The sequence below is a fragment of the Nelumbo nucifera genome, chromosome 4 (assembly GCF_055504915.1).
Source record: "Nelumbo nucifera cultivar China Antique chromosome 4, China Antique-T2T, whole genome shotgun sequence".
Taxonomy (NCBI): Eukaryota; Viridiplantae; Streptophyta; class Magnoliopsida; order Proteales; family Nelumbonaceae; genus Nelumbo; species Nelumbo nucifera.
In genome coordinates this window covers 3,937,072-3,958,493 of record NC_142652.1, presented here as the reverse complement: position 1 = coordinate 3,958,493, position 21,422 = coordinate 3,937,072, and the positions used below count along the sequence as shown (strand labels likewise).

Here is a 21,422-nt window from a genome sequence, read left to right as displayed (position 1 = left end):
AATAATAATAATAATAATAATAATAATAATGATAATAAATAATAATAATAATAATAATATATCAATCTTTTTCTATAAACTTTATATATTATTATTTTTTGTTTATATATGTTATATATTTTTGTTTTTTATTATTAATCGGATGCATATTGCAAAATCCAAAACTAATTATGGTGTTGTTTGTCAAGTCTTTTTTGAAAGATCTTCCGATTTGACAACCAAAAGACATGGTGAATTTTTGGCATGTATTTTCGCACGGTCTTTCGGTTGTTTATAAGCCAGGCAGATCGATTTTCGGTTTATTTTTGTTTGGTTTGCGGAAGATCTAGTCACCAAAAGCTGGAGCGCCGAAAAGACATGAGAAGCCCATTTTGGGCTGATTTTGGGAAGCTTCAAACCAAACTAGCTTTAGGCTGCTCATATTTTCATGCAAAAGCTCAATGCATCTTTTGACTGTCAAAGCTACAAGAAGATCTTCCCAAAAAGACTTGCCAAATGGGCCCTATATAAACACCTAATCCAAATATGTGATAAATAGATCAACATGTGAAGTTTCAAGTATCATTGATAGGCCTACCTGATTGGGTAGATTTTTCTTTTTGTAATGTTTTATCTATTTTTGTATCTCTTTTTTGTTCATTTATAAAAAAATGTAAGATTTAAATAGAGAGAATTGAATGAGGTGAGAGTTTATAATTCAATTTATAATCTAAACTCTGCAATTAAATAGTGACTAAATTCAAAAATGAGTATTTTAGTCAAAAGAAAGTTCCACAATCTTATTCATATTTTTAATAGTAGTGTAAATGTAGAATTATAAATGTGTTTAATTTTTTCTATAATATTTTTATATTTATGTGTGTAAAATAATTATGATATATCACACTTACTTTTTGTTTAATATGATATTATATATGTATTGGAATGCTTTTTTTTTTGCAAAATTTATGTATTTGTTATATTTTTATATCTTATGAACTTTTATTATTTATTAATGCATTAAAGGTTAACACATTTAACTTAAAAGTTGAACTATTTATTATTAATTTTTTATATTTTATTTTTGCCATTTCTAAATTATGTATTCCATTTTCACTATCAATGAAAATAATTATTGTATATTACACTTATTTTTTTAATTTGATTAATAAAAATATCATAAATGTGTCCAATTTTTTCTATATTTTTAAATTTTTTATATTTATTTATATTTTAAAAATGTTATTACCTAACTATAAATTCATAGGTTGATTACTTTGATTCAAATAGTTGGATTACTTAACCACCACTTGAATAAATAATGGTTTTGTTTTTGAGTAAGTTTTAAAATATATGGGCTTATATCGTTAAAAATATTGACATAGATCTAATTAGTAGAATTTATTAGTGAAAAATAACTTAAATATTATATTCAATAAGAGAAAATGAGATTCAATAAATCAAGTATAAGACTTAATGAGAGAAGATTAAATGATATAGAAATTAATAATTGAAATTAAATTTTCAACCCTTATAATTAAAGTTACACTAAATACATAAATATGGACATTTTAATAGCGATAGAAGTTGATATTAAAAATATAATAAAATAACTTCTATAATACATAAAAAAATACGCTTTTATATATAATATATATTATTCATAATTTGATTCAATCCGATATAAATCCAACGGACGGATAAGATTTGATTTGAATTTTTATATATAAACGAATGATCTACCTTATATCCGATAATCCGATCCGTTTGCAACCGTAGCCCTAAGCCTCTGGGAAGATCCCAATTCCTCAGAGTATTTACTGTAGTCTGTATATGAAAAGTAAAGAAGAGTGTTAAGGATAACTCGGGTAGCGTCACTCGTGTGCGGGCCTTTTCGCCATTGACTCATTGTATCAGTGAAAAGTGAAACTGAAAAATAGCGTCAAGGTCTATCTATGTCGTCGTCATCGTCGGGAGAACTGAAGAGGAAGCGAGCCGAGATGGAGATCGTATGGCAAACCCCTGCGAACCCACCGGAGCGCCATGATTACATCTTCCGCAATGGTAAACATACAAAATTTCAAACCCGATTATCTTTCTTCCCGCCAGATTGTTCCATTTCTTCCCTATATCGGTATTATGAAGGATTTGAGTTTTGGCGGGTATCCTGCAGGAAGGCGCCACGTCAAGCCCTACTACTTCGAGTTCATCTCTCATGTAATCTCAAACTACTACTACTACTTTTGTTCAACATTTCTTCTATTCTCTCTTTCCCATTTTCCATATCCGTGGTGTTTCTAAGTTTGTTATTTACAATTAATCAAAACCCTAATTGAGCCATAGTCGTAGTTTCGCGTTGAAAGCTGTAAGTTTCATTATTTGTAGGTTAAGAACCGATGGGCTGGGAAAACCATTGTTGATCTTTTTGCTGAAGAGTTCAAAGGAAGGCCATATGACTATTATGTATGTCCGTTACTTATAAATTCCTTTTTGTTTTAATTTAGGCTATTTGTGTCTACTGTCAACTTCAACTATCTAGTTCTCCTCCCTCCTCTGTTCATTTCGGTGTTGTTGGAATTAAACTGTACTGGAAATTGTCCGTGTATTTGTTTGTTATGAAAATCGGGCTGTACAGGTTGGTCGAACTAGGTAAAGCTAGCTGGGCTGGGTTTGTCCATGCCCTGGGTGCCCCTCGCCTTTTTTCGCCCCCTAGGAATTGCTTCTGCTCGGTTCCCACGAAGGGCAATTAACCAAACCTGACCACAAAAGGCAATATTTTCTGTAAAACATCGTTTGTTGAATTTTTTAATCAGTAAAACATTGCACAACATATTCATGAAATCCTTGAATAATAATCTAGGATTAATGCCAATCAAATAATCCAGCTATAGGGATGCAAACGGATTTGATTGAATAGAGTATACCCAGATCCAAATTTGTATCACCCTTAACCGGATCAGATTGCAGCCCTACCCAGCTGGACCTTTTTCCAATTCAACATCCTCAGTTATTTTTGACTGATGTTTGATCAACAGTTTCCCTGCAGAAAAAAAACTTAATGAGATTATCGTATTGGAATTCTGGGTCTACACTCCACAGGCTGGGTGCATTGATTGGATGGCACTCATATTCGGCATGACATGCAAAACCATGTCATATGTTCATTTGTACACACTTAGAGATGGATTTATAACATACATTAGAGTTCATATAACATATTTGGCCTTGTATTAGTTATGATTTCATGATTGCAGGGCTCTGAAAGGTTACGACTGTTTTAAATCCAATAGGTTAGTGCTGTAAAAGCTGGGAGGATTCAAGTTGATGGGCAGATTGTTCCAGTTTCATATATAGTTCAACCCTCACAGAAAATAAGTCACTTTCTACACAGGTATTGTTTTGGCACAAAATGACATTTATTGATTGAGTTATAAATTTCAATTATCAATTCTCAACTTTTATATTTGTTGTTGTTCATGTTGTTATAATTATCATCACCATCTTCATTATTATTATTCACTTTTAAACTACTACAAAGTACAAACATAATCCTTCAAGTTTCAAGCTACAAGACAGACCATTGACAGGGGAATTAATGTTCTAGGCATGAACCACCAGTGATGGCATGGGACGTCTCAATTATACAGGAAGAACCTGATGTCCTGACTGTTTGTAAGCCTGCATCTGTTCCGGTTAGTCAATAGTTGATGCTTCTCAAGATTCTCATATTTCAGTTTATGTAATATCATGGTCATTATGCCCTTTGTTTTACTTGTTTATCCTTTTCCTTTTCAAATTTAATGTAGATCTTGTTTTAATTTTGTTATACAATATATCAATTTCCTTCCTAAATAGATATTAGTATTTTCAGAAACCTATAAATGTCAATGTGTATTAACCTAAATCAAGACCCCATCGTCCAGATTCATGCCACTACTTGCAATTCTTTATAAATCTGAGTTTTTGTTTCAAAGTTATTAGGATAAGTGGTTTCCAACCCAAGAGAGAACACAATATGGGTTATCCATAATATATAATAAACCATACACTTTTGATACAGGAAAATAGATCCATATGTACACCTCAAAGGGTACTGCCCAAATCCCCCAAATTCCTGCTAGCCCTCAAAATTCTATTTATCAGGGGGTCAATATTTGGGAAATAATTGAGGAAACAAACATAACAAGATCTTGGTAAAGACCTCAACATAGAAAGTGGACACTTCATTTTCTAGGCTATGAAGGTTTTTCTCTTTGGGCAACAAGTCTCTCCAAAGTCTGTTAACAAATTTTCCTATTTCTTCCTATTTATTTCCCTTAATACAGTTGGTGTTTTAATGTGTATTTCAAAATATGCATTTGCCTACTCTAGATGCTTTTTATTTGAATATATTTTACCTATGTCTTATTGTCTTAAAATTATGTTGTTATGAGATAGCACATTTACTTAGAATATATACTACAAAAATGCTTAGTGCAGTATTAAGTGGGCTCGATGTACTTCCATGCTTCTACTTCCTGTTTCTATTAATTTTCTAATAAATTTTACCGTTAATTTATTGATAAAAAATTATTTTTGCACAGGTTCATCCATGTGGTCAATATCGTAAGAACACTGTTGTTGGCATTCTTCAGGCTGAACATAGCCTAGCACCCTTGTTTCGTATCCAGACAACATAATCAAGCTTGTTTTTCTTATTTTATTTAATTATCATGCATATCAAGTTATTTTTTCATCTTTTATTAGCTCTGGATATCTGTACAACAGGCTACATTACCAATCATGAGTAGACATGTCAGTTGCTGTACAATTGGTAACTGTACGGATTGTTGATGTGCTTACTTATGATTGGGTTACATAGCCCATTGCGCACACTTTATTTGTAACAGATCTGGAGTCCTTTTATTAGGCCATCTGTGATCTCTTGTTTCCTTTTAGCTTATTCTTCAATCTTCTTTGGCTAAGTGGGGTTTGCCAGGCTGAATTGCCTTAACCCTTAGCACTTGCTTTTATCAGCTGTGCATCGATTAGATCGTCTGGTCTCTGGGATCCTTATCTTGGCTAAAAGTGCTGCAAAAGCAGATCTATTTAGGGTACAGGTCAGATTAATACTGCTACAAGTGGCCATTTAAATTTGTACACTGGAATAGTCTTTATGGAATGTGAATATTGCAGCCAAATCTGTAAATTTACCCAGTTCATTGGTTAACTATTGCCTAGTAAATATTCTTTGCTTAATTTTTTTTGGCTTAATAGATTGAAATAAAGTATATCAATAAAAAATGTGTTTTAGTTCTTATGATCAATCTGGTGGTTGCAGATTGAGGCTGGGATGGTGCATAAACAGTATATGGCGAAAGTCATTGGGATATTTCCTGAGGAAGAGGTAATATTTTGTTGTTGGATATCTTAAGGAGTATTATTTTCTGTTTTGAAAATTCGCTTTCATGGTATAATTAGTTTGCATAATAAATCCATAAAAAATTTAGTTTGCACATAAAACAAAAGGCTAAAAGTGAGCCAGGAAATTGATTGTAGATGGGTTCATACAATGTTTCCCTCGTACTTTTTACCATGGACGAGGGTTTTTTCTGCAGATACAGTTGAGTTGGAAGGGGACTGGGGTAGGGTGAATTACATCTCAAATTTTATTTTTGATTCCCTAGGTCATTTAATTATGAAAACCTAATAAAATGTACTGGAATGGTGGTAAAGATTCAATGAGTATAAGCTAAATTACTAATCAGTCTAATAATCTAGTCAGCATTTACCTGAGAAGGTGGGAATGTAAATTTAGATATGGGAAGGCATAATGGTAGGTGTTAACCAAGTATATCATAAATCTCTTCACCGTCATCAAACAAAGCCCTTTCTGCACTTTTATAAGAAAAAGAGAAAAACAGTGCAATTTTAGAAAAATAAGAAAGAGAAGTGAGAAAGAAGAAATGAATTCACTGAATCATTGGATTGATCTTATTGTTTACTGTTTTCTGTCAGATAATTAATCCAAGTGAAGATTTTCAAGTTAAACAGAATTTCAATTGTGAGTTAAAGTTTTAAAGTACAGTTAAATTATTTTCAAAATCTAAATGTCTTTCCATCTTTGGAAAATATTTGACTTTGAGTTGAGACATTTAAAGAAAGTATAATATAAAATAAAATCTAATTTCTGTTTAGCCCATCCTTGCTGAGGTGCACAAAAAGAAGGGGCAGAATCCTGTGGAGATGTACAAGGCCAGCAGTGATTTGGACTATCTGGGAGGAGAGGAATACAAGAACTTTTTGGTGAAAAAGAGAAGAGTAAGGAGATGATTATTGAGTCAATAACCTTAAGAGTGGCACATTGGGTGAAGACTTTGAATCTATTTTCCGATTTTACAGTGGGGGATATCTTTAGGAATTAGGGGACAAAGCTGACTCCTCCTCGAGGAAACAAAAATTCCTCGAGGTGTTGTCACCCCCAATTGGTGGTTGGATGAAGCTGAATTTTGATGGCAGTAGCTTAGGCAATCCTTGTCCTTCTGGAATTGGGGGTGTGCTAAGGGATGGGGGTGGTAACATATGTGGGTTTGTATTCGGGTCCAATTGAACAAGGTAAAGGCAGAACTTTTGGCTGCAGTTTTTGGGGTACAAAAAGCTAAAGAAATGGGATTTACAAGGCTGGTTATTGAAGGGGATTTGAATATAGTAACTAGGTGGTTGAAGAAAGGAGAGGGGGTGGTTTGGCAATATAGAAATGAATTCAGGTGATTCAAAAGGCTGTCAAGAAATATGAATATTACAGTAAGTTGGGTAAGAAGGTCAATTAATGGATCGGCGGATGGTTTAGCTAAGCAAGGAGTTGATAAATAACAAATGTATTGGGCTCAATTGTAATGGAGTAGGGATTTTACTATTGTAAAAGGTTGTCAACTGCACAACTTCTTGTTGTATTTTTTTTCTTCTTTATTTTATTAACAATAACATTTGTGTTGCTGATAATAAATAAATAATTAAAATCTAATTGCCTTTTCATTTTTTCTTATAATATATTCGAAATCATAGGCCTGGGCTAAAGTCCTTAGCATAGGTGCTAAGCCCAGTCTGGCCCATGATCACCCCTAATTGCATGGTTAGGGGATTGATCTATGCTCGTGTTGGTCACAACTTTGTGCCTGTTATATGAACCTCAAGGGTTTCAAACATTGGTTGAAATCCAGCAGAAAAAGATTGTACTTAATAATTGTCACTGTCAAGTTTTATCCCCAAACTAGTGTCTATACTTGTTTCTGTCCTTTAAATTGACAATGATATAAAATTTTTCCATTTGACACTTGGATCGAATTTTCTTTCCAGCAAGTTGTCAATGTGAATGTAAATTACAATGCTAGAGAAGGGAGAAGCTCAGTTGAGGTAAGTATTTCCATTCAATCTTTTTGATTCCTGTTTGCAATTATAGATTATAACTATTAACTGAAAAACAAACTAAGACATAATAATGTTTTTGTACTTCAACAGTACTTTATCAGTGATATTTGTGTATAGCATACCATGGTGTTGCTAATATGGGATGGTATTGGCTGCTATGACATGGACATTTTCTTTTCTTTTCCAAGATCCAGAAGGCAAAAAAGTTTCAGAGTTAATGTATTCATGAGGGTCAGTCTGTCCATTAGAGCGATGAGTTTTTGAACGCCAACAATATTTACTAGTCATTTTTTATCAATAAGATCATATTTTATTAGAGCCAAATAAGGACATTACAACAGGGTTGGAGGGTTGTTCCCCCCAAACACAATTTTACAGCTTTACCCAAAACATTTGATGTCTCGCAGCCCCTTGTTTAGCTAGATTATCTGCCATCCCATTTGCTGTTTTTTTCACCCATTTAAAATTACCATTCAACTCCCTTGCAATGCTCTCAACCTTCCTAAATGTATGCCCAATGGATCCAAGGGATTTGGGTGCTACATCTTGTCCAAGAGATGACCACCTGAGAGTCCCCTTCCACTTCCAAATTAAGGAACCCAAAACGCTTGGCAAATTTTAGTCCATGTAGAAGTCCGAATAGTTCTTCTGTCAGTGCATCACCATTTCTAGGGGCCCTGAATACAAAGCTCACCTTTCCTCCTGAGTCACTGAAGCCACCTCCTAACCCAGCCACATCCTGGTTACCAATGAAACTTCCATCAAATTAAGTTTCACAAAGTTGGTTGCTGGGGATTTCCAATCCATAAATATATTTTCCCTTCCTTTGGCTGTCTCATGAAGTTTGGATCAAAGAGTCCTACCACTTCCTGTGGAGGAGTCTACCTGCAACCAAAAAGAGAACAAAGAGGAAGATGTTTGTTCCACTTTTACTCACATAAAGAATAAATATGACAATACTGTGTAACAGTGGATGGAAGTTGTTTTTGTCCCACTTTTAGACTTGACCCACCTGTGTATCCTTATCTTTGGGTTAGTGGAACAAGTCTTCTGTTTGCTGTCAACCAAAGCTCATTCTTTATTTTGCTATCAATCTTAATTAAGAAGACAGATTCCTTTCATACATCGACAAGCCATTCCATCTGATAACTGATTTTTGGACCAGGAAACCATTGAGAAAGGTTGGTGATAAAATGTTCTTGATTGATGTGTCTTTTGTGCATTGAATAGCATGGGATGAAGGCACTACCTACCTTGTATTTCTTATGAATTACACGTGAACATTTTATCAATGGTATGAGAGTTGGTCAGATTGATGTGGTCAAATAGTTTCCAAATAAAACAGAATTCTTGAATGCAGGTGAAATCATCATTACTTTGTATGCCATGTGGGGTGCATTGCATCATTGTGTTTTATAGCTGGAATCAGGTCAAATGCCAAATGGTTTTGAGTTAGAAGTTTAAACCTCTTCAAATAAAAAGGGAACCGACACTGGTTGGGTCTTGCTTAACATCTCTTTTACCTACAAAAGCAATTTTCTTTATTTATGTTCATCATTAAATGTTTCTGGACAGGTTTATCCAAGGAGAGACTTAAAGTATGTTATATTAATACGTTTTCTTCTTATGCAGGTGGGTGACTGCCATGGTAGTACACCTTTGAAGGGGAAAGCTGCATGTACAAAGTTTACTCGGATTAGTACTAATGGAACTCATAGTATTGTCTTGTGCGAACCAATCACTGGTCGTACCCATCAGGTAAACAAAACTTGCAGGTTTCATTATTCATCCTGTTAGTACTAACAGGTCCTTTTCTCAATGCATTATGTTTGCTGATAATTCTGCAAATCTCCCATCTTTGTGAAGGAATCAGTGTGTCAGATTGTATTTTTGTGGGTTCTGAGATCGGACTTTCTTTTTAGTTGATTCAAAATGGAAGAACTACTTATCACCATTAATAATTAGTAAATAAATTTAACTTCTATTCTGTTTTCATTTGGTTCACAACAATATTGGAAGTTGTTTTTCCTGGTTTTGATAAACAATTAGATTGCAAAATCAAAGTCTTAATCATTTCATTGCTTTTGGATTTGCATAGATTCGTGTCCACTTGCAATATCTGGGCCATCCTATAGCCAATGACATGCTTTATCTCTCTGAAGTAATTGCTGATCGATCTATTGAAGGAATGAGTGCTGATAGAGCAGCTGCTGGGCGTTCTTCAATATCCACATTTCCTTGCTCAAATCGTTTTGATGAGTATGAGAACTCTGGGGAAGACTTCAGTATTGACCCCATGTGTACAAACTGTCCAAATTTAGCTCCTAAAGGGTAAGAGGCTTTCTGGTATTGGGTTTTTAGACCATGAGAATGCTATGCTTGCTAGCAGTACAACCAATTCTCTCATATGTTCTGGGTATGAGTGTATCATAAATCATACATCTCAAACATTGTGCCAATCCATGTAGGTCCCTCATCAACAATATTCCTGATATCTCTCAGGTATGATGCGCTTTTATTGATAGGAGGGGAGAAAAAGGTGCATCTTACAGCATAAAAAGGAGTTGTTTCTTTTTCTGCCTTTCATGGACAAATTTTGGCTTGTGACCTTTCCATGATTTCAGTCTAGATTCTCTTTTATGGAGAATTTGTATTAAAAGCAAGTATGGATGTCTACTATTAATTGGGGAAAACTCCAAGGTTGTTCATAGGGCAGACATGGAGTATGGGCTCAAAATATGGCCAATCCAGTGGTCATCTATCTGATAGGCAGTTGGGTTGGTCACAGGATCCTTCCATATGGCAGAAATAGCTGGAATTCTGTAGGGAAGATCCCTACTTGACCTCATAGACAGTGTGTGTATAGATGGCTAGATATCTTTATAAGCTTGATTGCATGGTCAATGGTCCTACCTAACTTGTCTGATGGTCTTGAGATGACTTCTGAAATGGATAGTTTTTGTCAGCCAAGCAGGTTTTTCTTAGTTCCTTCTAGGAGGGACCAGCTAGATGCGTTCACTTGGGACTTTGCTGCTGTGTTTTGGGCACTGGTTAAGAATTTAGGCTATGTTTGGTTTGAAGGAAAACATAGGGAAAGGAAGGGAAACATAGGGAAATCTATACAAGGTTTGTAAAGGTTTTCCTACATTATCCTTCCTTTCCCTACATTTTCCTTCAAACCAAACACAGCCTTAGAGTCTATTCTTTTTCATTAAATTTCCCATATTTATGTTTTTAATTAGTCTCACGAAGAGTTAAAACCTATCTGTTACTGTGATCGTGATAGAGTTCATCGTGCATTTACCCCAATTTACGGTTGTTTTAGCTTATTATATTATCCGGCCAGGCCTTGATAAAGTAAAATGAATCCTATTGTCATAAGAATGTCGTTATCGTTTCTGCATTGGAAAATAGTTTCAGATTGGACATGTTCTTTCTTACTTTGATTTTGATATTTATTTATTTATTTATTTTTTGACAAAAGTATTGATTTTGATAGTCATTTATACCCTCCATCTCCTCACTTGTGTTTACCTATTTCTTTCGTGTTAATTACAGATATGATGGACATGAAGAACCCTTGTGGCTTCATTGCATGAGGTATTCGGGACCTGATTGGGTTTATGAATGCCCAAACCCGGATTGGGCATTTCTTAGCTAATATCAAGATCATGAATGTGCACATCCAGATTGAGCTTCTAAATCCAATTGAGAGATTTTGTTCTTGGTAAAAAAAATCGAGAGACTAGAGAAGAGAGGAGGGATTAATGAGCTTGGAGTTAAATGATGTAAAATGGGGAAAACAAGGAGCGCAGAAGCCTTTTGGCTGTTAATATGTTCTCTTTTGTAGTAAGGCCTCTTTGAATATTATTATGGAAAGATGTCATAATCAGATCAAATATGGAACTTCCCCTACACAACCTGCACTATTTTTCCCACCGGGAGATGATGTGGCTGATTCAATCTACGATTGGTCATGGAGAACATTTGGCTGTCTACGTTTGACGGCCTCTGCTGATGACAGCGCTCTCTGCCTGACGACATTGTAGTCTATAATAACGACAAAGTACTGAAAGGCATGCCTGTACTAACATTGAGAGAACCCATTACGCAGCTGAGGCTGTTGAACGTGGACGGCTAAAGTTTTCTCGGTGAGCATTGTAAGCTTTGAACTGGTGTTAGTTTCTTATCCTCCGGTCCATGCCAGCCGTATACTGCACGCACTAGCTGGGCTGGGTTTTAGTTCAACTTAGGCCCAACCTTAAAATTTGGACTTATATCCTGAGGCCAGCCTGAGCCTAAGGTCAAGTCCAAACTATTCAATCCGAGCCCAGCCCATACTAAAATTTGATGCACTCAGGTTGGGCATGGGCTGGGCTTGGATTGGTCAATCAGCCCATACTAAAAGTTGATATACATATGTATGTGTATGCATATATGTATGGTTGATTAAAAAAACTATGCATATCAATGCAAATATGTGTCTATATATGCATATCTACATGTATATGATCAGGTCAGGTTTGGATTGGGATAAGGTTGGGCTGAGTTTGGGATACCTAATTAGGCCCAAGCCCAGCCCAAAAATTTAAGACTCCTGACCTTTTCCCCAAGTTGCACCCCTATTTTGAACTGCATCTATCTATCTATAATTCTATACTACTGTTGGCAAGGGTTTTTCACAAGCACGGGCAAAGTTACCCCAAATGAAATGACAATTGATATGCAAGCATGACCTGAACACCTGGACACTTTTCTACTGGATGACTGGCGTTTTACAGACAGGATCTGTCGTTGACAACATCCATCAACTAGAGTAGAGTAGATCTGCAGAGGAGATTTCACCTAAATACAACTTTTTATTTGTGTTGCTAATGAAAGCTTATTTTCTCAGTAGAAAAATTTTGGAGGGAAACCTTTTGTCATAAAAAAGAACTTTAAACCTAGGGCTTTTGGCATACTATTCAGGCATAAAACCTTTAGGCATTGGAACCTATTTATGATTGTATCTCAGGTTTGAGTCATGGAAAAGTTGGGACAGATGCTATTTGGAGCAGAGTGAAAAGCAACTGTAGAGAGTAACTATTTGAAGTGTGGAGTAAAGGCTTTCATGGAAAGGGTTATCTACTCTTGGAGTGAGAGCAATCGAGAAAAGGGTTAATTACTGTCAATGTAAGCAGCTCAAAGTTATAGTTGTTGAAACCTTGTTGGCAGTGTGTTGTGGCATTAAATAAGCAGTGAAAATTGCTTAGAAGTTAGAAGTACCAGTTCCACTTGAGTGGCATGTGTAATTGCACGCGAGAGAGGGGGGGCTGTCTTGATTCCAAATGTAGACACTAGACATTGGGAGATATTTTTTGCTCAATGTTTTAAACTCACGGTTGTGATAATATATATTATGTTTTTTTTTTTTCCTTTTCCTTTAAAAGCAAAGAAGGAATGGAAAAAGAATTTTTTTTTTGGTAGAAAGAATAGAAAAGAAATTTAGGAACCCCCTAAGGTCACCGTGCCCCAAAAAAGTCCCCTTGGCAATATATAAAAAAGGCTCCACGAAAGGAGGGCGAGGGCACGAGGTTGATTCTTAAGATTGTAATTCCATCAAGTTTTAGACTTTTTTTTTTTTGTTTTTGGAATGCACCAGAACTCATCAGTTCTAGTACAAAAACAAATATGTAGAAAAAAAAAAAAAACAAATTTTGTTGTTGAGTTGAGAACATAACAGGAGGCCCACCACTCTGTATAACGATGCATATTTTGTCATTGTGTTACGAACACAAAATGAGCGGTAAAAAGGAAGGCACATGACAAACAATACAGATTACAGGTACAGGGTGCTGTTTTTAACCCCCTTCGAATTTTCAATTTTGTTTTGGTAAACTTAATTTTCCCCAAGAATTTTGAATTTTGACCAAAAGAACAAAAGAAATATCTAATATTTGTACTGAATATAGATATCTAATGTACAGAAATTCGTACATAAGTCGCCCAAAAAAGGAAAAATAGCAGAAGGAAAGCCGCGAATGGTAAAAAAGCAGGACATTCCCTTGCAATTCTTTCTCTACTGAACTGAGGAATGCCCCGACTATCTCTCCCCTGCCCCCTCTCTGCTTTGTTGTGTGTTTTTATGCTTAAAAGCCACTCCATCCCATATCATGACAGCGTCCGGCGCAGCATGGCATGCACCTGCAGATTCGTGTCAGTCAGAAGATAATATATCGCGCATGCGCCGATCCAACAGAACAGAGAGCTGTCTCCGCAGACTCTTCTTCTTGTTCTGTTCGTTCCCAGTCAGTCCCAGATGAAACATTAAACATGGCTGCTCCTGAGTCCTGCCGCTTCTCATGACTCTTCCTCCCATTCCCTTTAATTTTTATTACCATTCACTAGGGATTTAAAATGACATGGCAGATGTTGATTGGTCCAGTGTCGAACCCTTTTTATAGCTATTCTTATCAATTATCATTTGAGTGCTGGGATAGTTGGCTAGTTGGCTAGTTGGCTAGTTGGCTTGGCTGGCTTGCCATCGAGATATGACGTGGCTACAACCATTTTAATGTCGCAACGGACCAAATAATGTAGTGCTGAACGCGCTCTCGTTCGGTTCGGTTCGGTGATTCATGAGCTCCCTTCCCCCTAAAGTAGTAAAGTGTTTAATGAGGTTATACCATTGGCCGGCCGGATGTATTAAATAATCAATCAATCAATCCCGGCGACTTTAACGGCGCTAAACCGGAAAAACAAGACTGAGTCTGAGGGCTCATCGCATATAATTTCAGTTTCCTTTGGCTCCTTCACTACTTCTACTTACCCCAACACAGCAAGTGAGGAACTAACAAAAAAGACAAGCTAGTCGTTCTTTTAGCTAGGAGACCATGCTTTCTCTTTTGGCTACTTGGAATCCACTATCCAGTCTTCAGCCAGCAGTGTCGTTGTCTCGCTGGTAAATGCAGTTCCTACAGTGGGTTTTGTATCGCCACGCCATTTCCAAGAAATTGGAGTGCACTGGTGGGAGGGATGGAGAGACACAAGGATTCAAATTTCGGAAGAGCAATAAAACAATCTTAGGAAAAAGATGGAGGGAACAAAACATTTATGGAAGAGAAGCAAAAGATGGAGATGATCGAAACACAAATAATAACCCTTTTTTTTTTCATTTCTTTTTCTTTCTATACAGAGGAGGGAGCAAATACATTTCTCTCTGCAACATCCATAATAAAAAAGGAACCGGAAATAAAGAAAAAAAAAAGAAGCCCAGATGAAGAAAATGAAAAGAAAGCCTAGGTCAAGAGGGAAAGAAAAACATTAGTGTGTCCAAAATGGAGGAGACAAAACAAACCTACTCCCCCCTTCTTTCCAATTTATCAGAGTTTCCTTTTCTTTCTCTGCCTCTGGGAATCTCTCCTCTTGACTCTCATCTAACTCAGAGCCAGAGCGCTCCAGCTTCCTTGAGAAGTGGTACCAAGGTCCCATTAATATGAGATGCCATCACTCTGTCCATGGCTCCGACAAGCTTTCCTCCGATGAAAACAACCGGAACCGCAGAAGAACTACCCAACAGCCTCATTAGAGCCTTCTCCATCTCCTTCCCTCTTGGGTCTTCGTCGAGCTCGTAAACAGTTGGGTTGACACCCATCCCACAGAATAGCCTCTTAATAGCGTGGCACATGCAACAAGTGCTGATGCTGAAGATTACAACAGCATTCTCTGAGGCCAGCCTTTCCACTCGCTCCAGTGGGTCACCGACGCTCCTGGTCGGCATGTAAGATCCCCACGACTCCGTCTGGTAATGCATAGTTTCGACTGGAACTTGGAAAATAGAGAAGGGACAAAAAGGGAGGAGAATGGACACGATACACTGTGTGAAACTGTGAATATGTATGGAATACTGAGTGGGAGTGAATGAGTGAGGAGTGATGAACGGTTGGTCGGTATTTATAGAGTGAAACAGAGAATTAATTTATTGTTTTTTTAAATAAATAAAAACATTCAGGGACAGTTAGGTAATTATGTGTTTCTTTCTTGCTGAGCTGATAGAATTGTAGTCGTCAGCTCATGCCTCATGTTTAATGAAAGATTCATAAATGTAGAGAGAGAGAGAGAGGATTTTAGATATCTGGAGACTGACTGGAGAAGATTGTTGGCTCCTGTAATGGTTTGTCTGAGTTGCTGCTTATTATTTGCTTTGCCTTTTAAGAATTTGTGTGTATTTGCTTTTCTACACTTCTTTAATAATAAAGAAAATGTATAAAAAATTAGAAAGGATAAAGAAATAAGTTAATAAAAGAACGAGAGTGTGTGTGTTGGCAGGTGTTGTTGGGACATGGGACAGGCTTTTTCAGGAGTTATTGTTGGTTATTAGACGGCTGTCTCCGTCCTTGTTGTCGGCTCAACTTCAAAAAGAGGGCTGTAACCTGGGTGTGGCCATCACGATCTCTGTTTTCTCTTAACTGAGACCCAATGTGCATGTTAGCAATGCATACGCTCATGGTCTTTTGGATAAGCTTTTAACCTTTTTTTTTCCTTGATCTGTGTTAGGAGTAAAACATTTACGGCTTCACCATTATTCTTTCTTGCCATATTCTCTCTCTCTCTCTCTCTGTTACCCACAATGTTAACATTAGATTTCTTCTTCTAGTTTTTGAAGAATTTCATTTATGTAACAATCAAGGAAAAAAGTAAGAAAAAAACTAGAATTGGTTTACTTGATATGGGATGGAGTAGTAATATGGGGGCATCTTGAGTGTGAGGAGATGGAATTTATTAGTAGAGAAATTTTCTTTTGGCAACGTTATTGCCTTCTGGTATGGGTTGTAATATATATTGTGAATCTACGTCCTGTTTTTTATCCTTTTAAGTTCAAGTTTAGTCCAGGTTCAGTGCTGCACATGCCTGAAACTCGAACTCGAGAAAGCACCCATTCCGTACGAAAATACCTTAATAATTATATTACAAAAAGAACAGGAAAGTTTAGTATAACACTATAACCTACTCCTGTTAATAAAATAACTAATAAGAAGAAGAATGAATGGGCGGTTTGATGCTGGTACGTACAATTGGCTCTGTAGTCTTTATCACAAAAATGACGGTTTTCATTTCATTTCAGAGAGTGAGAGGGAGATGGGCGAAGAAAAAGAAAACGATATTATTCGATTTTTGCTGTCGGGGGAGTCGTGTTTTGGTTTTACCGTAAATTCTAAAAATAGAAAGCGGGGAAGTGTACAGGAGAGGAGTGCAGAGAGAGAGAGAGACGCAGACGCTTGTGTTTAATTAGCAAACACTCATTCGTCATACATTATTTACAGTCCATATATATAGTAAAGTTCATTTAGAAATAGATGGAGGGGGGGAGTGGAATGGTTTCTGCATGAATGAAAGGCGAGGCAGCAAGTACCAACACCCCCCCCCCCCATCATATCCCACCGGCCCAACCAAATCTACGTTTTTTTTTTCATGGATGACGCAAATACGCAAAATCAGAAACAGCACTGTTGCTACCGTAAGCTGATAACGACCACCCGGCAGTCGGCACCCCGCCAATTCTTCTTCTTCTTCTTCTTATTATTCTTTCTTTCGTAGGTCCTCTGTCTGTCTCCGTAATTCCCGTTTAATAATAAATTATGTGTGACAAGTCAGCAGAATGGAATATGTGGCAGCACATTCATCATTCATCAACAAACAAAAATTCGTAATCTAGTAACTACACCGTTCAGTCAGACTGTCAGAGAGACATGAACGTGTCCTCCCTTCTTCCATTAATCCATCATCCATGACTTTGGTGGAGGAGCTGTTCAGCATCAATTCAGACCAGCAGCAGCAGCAGCAGTGCAGGGGAGCTTCGTAATCGTACCTGCTGTAGGGTGTAGACACTCTCTCTCTCACTCCACTCAGGAGAAACCCTCATGAGATCAGACCAGGTTTCTTTTCTTTATGACTTTATTCCGGCAAAGAATTAATGTGTTTAATCTAAGGAAGGATAAAGAGGTGGGCCACCAATCATGATGCACCACGTCAGCCAGACCAGATCATTAAGATTTTAGATGGATGTAGGCACGTGCGAGAACGTTGTTGGAGGAGAGCGGTTCCTTGCGATTGCGGTTTAAGAAGAACAATGGGGAGTTATCAGGTTAGTTATAATGATGTTGGGGAAGTATACGGCACGTGGGAACACGGCGCCGCTAAAAGCCGGTAACGTTGGGGTTGCGTGCGCACGATTATCGTAAAATGATAGGCTGATTTCGCTTGTCGGATGTTTTCCTTTCTTTTCTTCTTTTTTTTTTTTTTTTCCTTTAATAAATAAATAAATTCTCATTTTGAGTAGGTATGTCAATGTGTATGTCAGTCAGTAATTAGTATCCGATCGTAAATGCACGACCAAATCTGGCCAATTGACTTTAAAAATGAAGGAATTACTAAAGTGACCTCCCCGTTCTGGCATGGCGCGTCAATGGTAATAACCCAATCGTTGAGACTATTTCTGTAAAGAGAACTTTGTATGTGTAGGGTGCTTGTAGTTGTAGAAGACACAGATGAGGCCAAGGATTACGATTTACGAAATACGAATGCTAGGAAGGACATGTTTTGGTGTTGCATGATTATGTTTATTTGCATTACGCTATTTGGCTGCCAACTAAACTTTAACAGCTGTCCATATCTGTAATTTCCCTTTATTTTTACTGGAATGCTGATGTCATAAGAAATCTTGCATGATGTCATTTATTTCTTATTCGATGGTTGTGATTGACCATATATTTATCTAGTTAGATGCAAATATACAATTGTTAGAAAAACAAAAAAAAAAAATTAAAAAAAAAACTTGATAATTGTTAATATTAGAGATTGACTGAACTCTGAAGAGCAAAGTTTTGGAAAAAAAAGAGAACGTTACAGAACGATCACAGTCACAACACACAAGATTCAACTCACAACTGAAAAGAAGTAATGGATGTATAGCGTTGGTGATGGTTGGTGTAGTATGGCATAGTTTAGAGCAGACAGCTCTCTGAAATCTGAATGCACCACGCGGTGTGGGCGGCGGAGTACGGAAACGGCGGAAACCGGCGATGGGAGGGCTGAGAAAGGAGGAGGTGGTGGTGGTGGTGGAGGCTAGTTCAGAAACTTTGGGTGGAGGGCGGGTGAATGGGTCCCAGTGGCGGAGAGGAAGGGGGGCAAGAAAAAAGCTTTCTAGGTCAGCGTGTTGGCAGGGGTGTGATGTCTCGTGGTCGTACTGTCTGACTACTGAGCAATGTTGGGCATGCAAAGAGTAAAAAGGGAGAGAGAGAGAGAACACTCTGCACACTCCCTCCCCTTCTTGCCCTGAGCCTTGACTCTCTCTCTCTCTCTCTATCCCTCTCTTTCTCTCTCTCCTACTCGTCATTCCTCATTCTTCCTCAGTAAAGTCTGACGCACAAACCCAACTTTTCTCAGAGCTAATAATTTATTATTCTCGTTTGCCGTTAAAGCGGAACGACATGACGGCTTTTTCCCAGTCTTTGCTCGCCGTCACAGGTTAACGGCTGACGTTATGCTCAGTTGACTGCTTTTCTCTTATTCTTTACTTCCTCATTTTCCTTTTAAATAATACTTTCGCTTATTGTTTGTCGCTTTCGGTTCCTCCTTTTTGAGTAAGTTTGATTCTTTCTTTCTCTGGGGCTTCGCTTCTAAACTTCATACTCAATATCTATGCTGCTATATGCATCTTGCCTTCGCTCTTTTCTTATTTTTTCAAATACAAAATATTACTTTGGCTGTAGTAGCTGACCGTCCTTTTGTCTCACCACTTCACCAAACCTTACAGCTTGACACGTGGTTTAATGGGTTGCTTCTTGATATTTTTGAGGAGCTGCTTTCATGTTTCCGGTCTTTGTGCTCTAGTTTATGACAGTTTTTTTTTTTTAATTTAGTAAAAAAAAAAAAGAAACTTCACCCATCGTTTTCCACGTAGGATACGAATCGAGGATCTGGACCCAGCCAGAAGGCAGGATTCAGGAGGTGAAGGGGCCATTAACATTTAACAACACTGAGAAAACTATTTCTGGACGACCATTAAAAACACTTAGATCATCTAAAAAGTTGAAACACTAACAACGACAAGGAAAAGGAGTAAGAAGAAGAAGCAGCAGCTTCCTCTACATGAAAGGAAAAAGCATTAGATATATATTAATTCTATTGGTGTAGGGCTTTTGGAAGTAGCAGTCAGAAAGGATTTCCCTATTCCCTAGCACATCACATGGTCAAGAGATTTTATATATATGTGCTGCCATCCATGTGAAAGAACTAGAACATGTGGAAAGCTTTTGAATTTGCAGATAAACTACCTAAAGAGCTCTAGATTAGTTGGACATCACATCACATTCATCTCTATCTCTTCTTCTTCAATTTAATTCCCCCCCCCCCCCCCCCCTTCTCAAAGCTAACTTCATATCCAATTGTAAATAGTTGTTAACATATAGCAATAGACACACAGACGCAGATAGAGACAAACATGATAGACAAGGATGTAGACCTAATTTAGTGTCAAAGTGGGGTCTTTGAGACAGAAGTGTATATGGGTAGTGGGCTATCTGGGCATGCTTTTGTCCCTAATGATCAGGGTTTTGGTGTGGACTAAGTAACTTGTTGGGTCCAAAACCAAAATCCAAATTGAGTGGTGCTGAGTTGAGGCTTTCAAAATCCACAATCCCAAGACCAAAGGTTGACTGTTTGACTTGACTAGAAATGTTTGGGTTTGGGACGGTCAAATGTTGATTAGCAGTAGTAGACACTGGACAGTGCATTGTGGTCCACTCCCGTTTTCACCAACTTTCTAAGACACGAACAAGCACATACATTCATACACATGTGACCTAGCAGTGAGGTTGCAAACAATACACGTCATTTGCACGTGATGGTTTCATACCCTCCAATTAGATTATGTCCCCAAACCAATCTTCATATCGCATTGTCTGTATTTGGGGTAATGGCTTTATCTCAATAATGACATTATAATGGTTTTTAGGGGATTATAAAAAAAAGGGGTTATTAGGGTATACCCTGTAACATTTATTTGTTTGATTAACTGCTATCCCTGTTTTATTTTTTTAAGAAAGATAAATGTTATGTAAGTAATAATACTGTAGGAATTTAGGATCCGCTTGGTTCATAGTTACAATCAGAATCTGAATCAAAATTCTTTGGTATCAGAATTGGAATAGTCCATTCCCATATTCTGTTCGATTCAAACAAAAAACAAAATAAGAATTGGAATTAGCTGGAATGAGATTTCATCCTAAAGGAGGGAGAGGGAATGACCATCTCTCAAATGGAGGAACGTTATCGCACCAAGAATAGGAATGAGATTCTGATTCTACCTAACCAAATGGTTGGATTCGAAACAGTCCATTCCAGAGCCCTATTCCCATGAACCAAATGGGACCTTAAAAAAACCAGAATATAACATTTCTATGATATTCACATTCACAGATAATAATGGTTTTAGTACACAACCATCTCTCTCTCTCTCGGAGGGGAGGAAGGTTGGAGTAGGGTTGTATCGATGGTGTTGGCATAGCATGATCGCTGTTGGGCAAACGTCTCTCATCATGAGTTGGAAAGGAATTCTGTGTCCTGCTGTACATGTGCGTGCAGGGGGGGGGGGGGGGGTTAAGAGCTTTTAGTGTAAGTGCGCAACCATTACCCAAGGAAGTAGCAAGTAGACAGAGACGGTACAAACTACAAATTGCAAACCCTAAAAGAAAGACAATAGCTAGAAAGTGAAGGCAAGCCAGTATTTATTTGATCGATTGGAGTTCCCCACTAGTTTTAAAAAAAGACCTTCACCGTGTCTCCTTATTAATTAAAGTACGATCTGTACTATACAAGTATAGACAATGTCATGATCCTCCATTCTGGTTTCTCTTCATGTGCGTAGCACCTATTTTACCTTTTTTAATGTCTTCTTTGTTCTTCCCTCATCTTTTTCAAGGGCAAGTAAAGACTAAGATCAATATGCTACAAATACGAATTTGATTTGAACCCGACATAAATTCTAGGGATAAGAT

The 21,422-nt window shown here is 37.3% G+C and overlaps 2 protein-coding genes across 4 annotated transcripts; one reads left to right on the top strand and one right to left on the bottom strand.

The window, feature by feature from the left end:
• The first annotated feature begins 1,766 nt into the window (after window positions 1–1,766).
• Window positions 1,767–11,301, top strand: LOC104591791 (Pseudouridine synthase family protein). Of its 3 annotated transcripts, XM_010250816.3 has the most exons (12): window positions 1,771–2,043; window positions 2,153–2,196; window positions 2,365–2,442; window positions 3,270–3,370; window positions 3,584–3,671; window positions 4,563–4,641; window positions 4,996–5,078; window positions 5,300–5,365; window positions 7,315–7,371; window positions 9,019–9,144; window positions 9,485–9,717; window positions 10,945–11,301. In XM_010250816.3, exons 1-12 carry the CDS (start codon window positions 1,935–1,937, stop codon window positions 11,045–11,047), a joined length of 1,167 nt encoding a protein of 388 aa, XP_010249118.1. In that variant the 5' UTR covers window positions 1,771–1,934; the 3' UTR covers window positions 11,048–11,301. The 3 variants fall into 3 exon arrangements, with proteins under 3 accessions (XP_088742655.1, XP_010249119.1, XP_010249118.1); XM_088886529.1 differs by lacking the exon at window positions 7,315–7,371 and having other exon boundaries at window positions 1,767–2,043; XM_010250817.2 differs by lacking the exon at window positions 2,365–2,442 and having other exon boundaries at window positions 1,769–2,043.
• A 3,202-nt stretch (window positions 11,302–14,503) lies between these two features.
• LOC104591792 (glutaredoxin-C1-like) lies at window positions 14,504–15,301 on the bottom strand. Its single transcript, XM_010250818.2, has one exon. It carries the CDS (start codon window positions 15,176–15,178, stop codon window positions 14,807–14,809), a length of 372 nt encoding a protein of 123 aa, XP_010249120.1. The 5' UTR covers window positions 15,179–15,301; the 3' UTR covers window positions 14,504–14,806.
• Window positions 15,302–21,422: the final 6,121 nt, after the last annotated feature.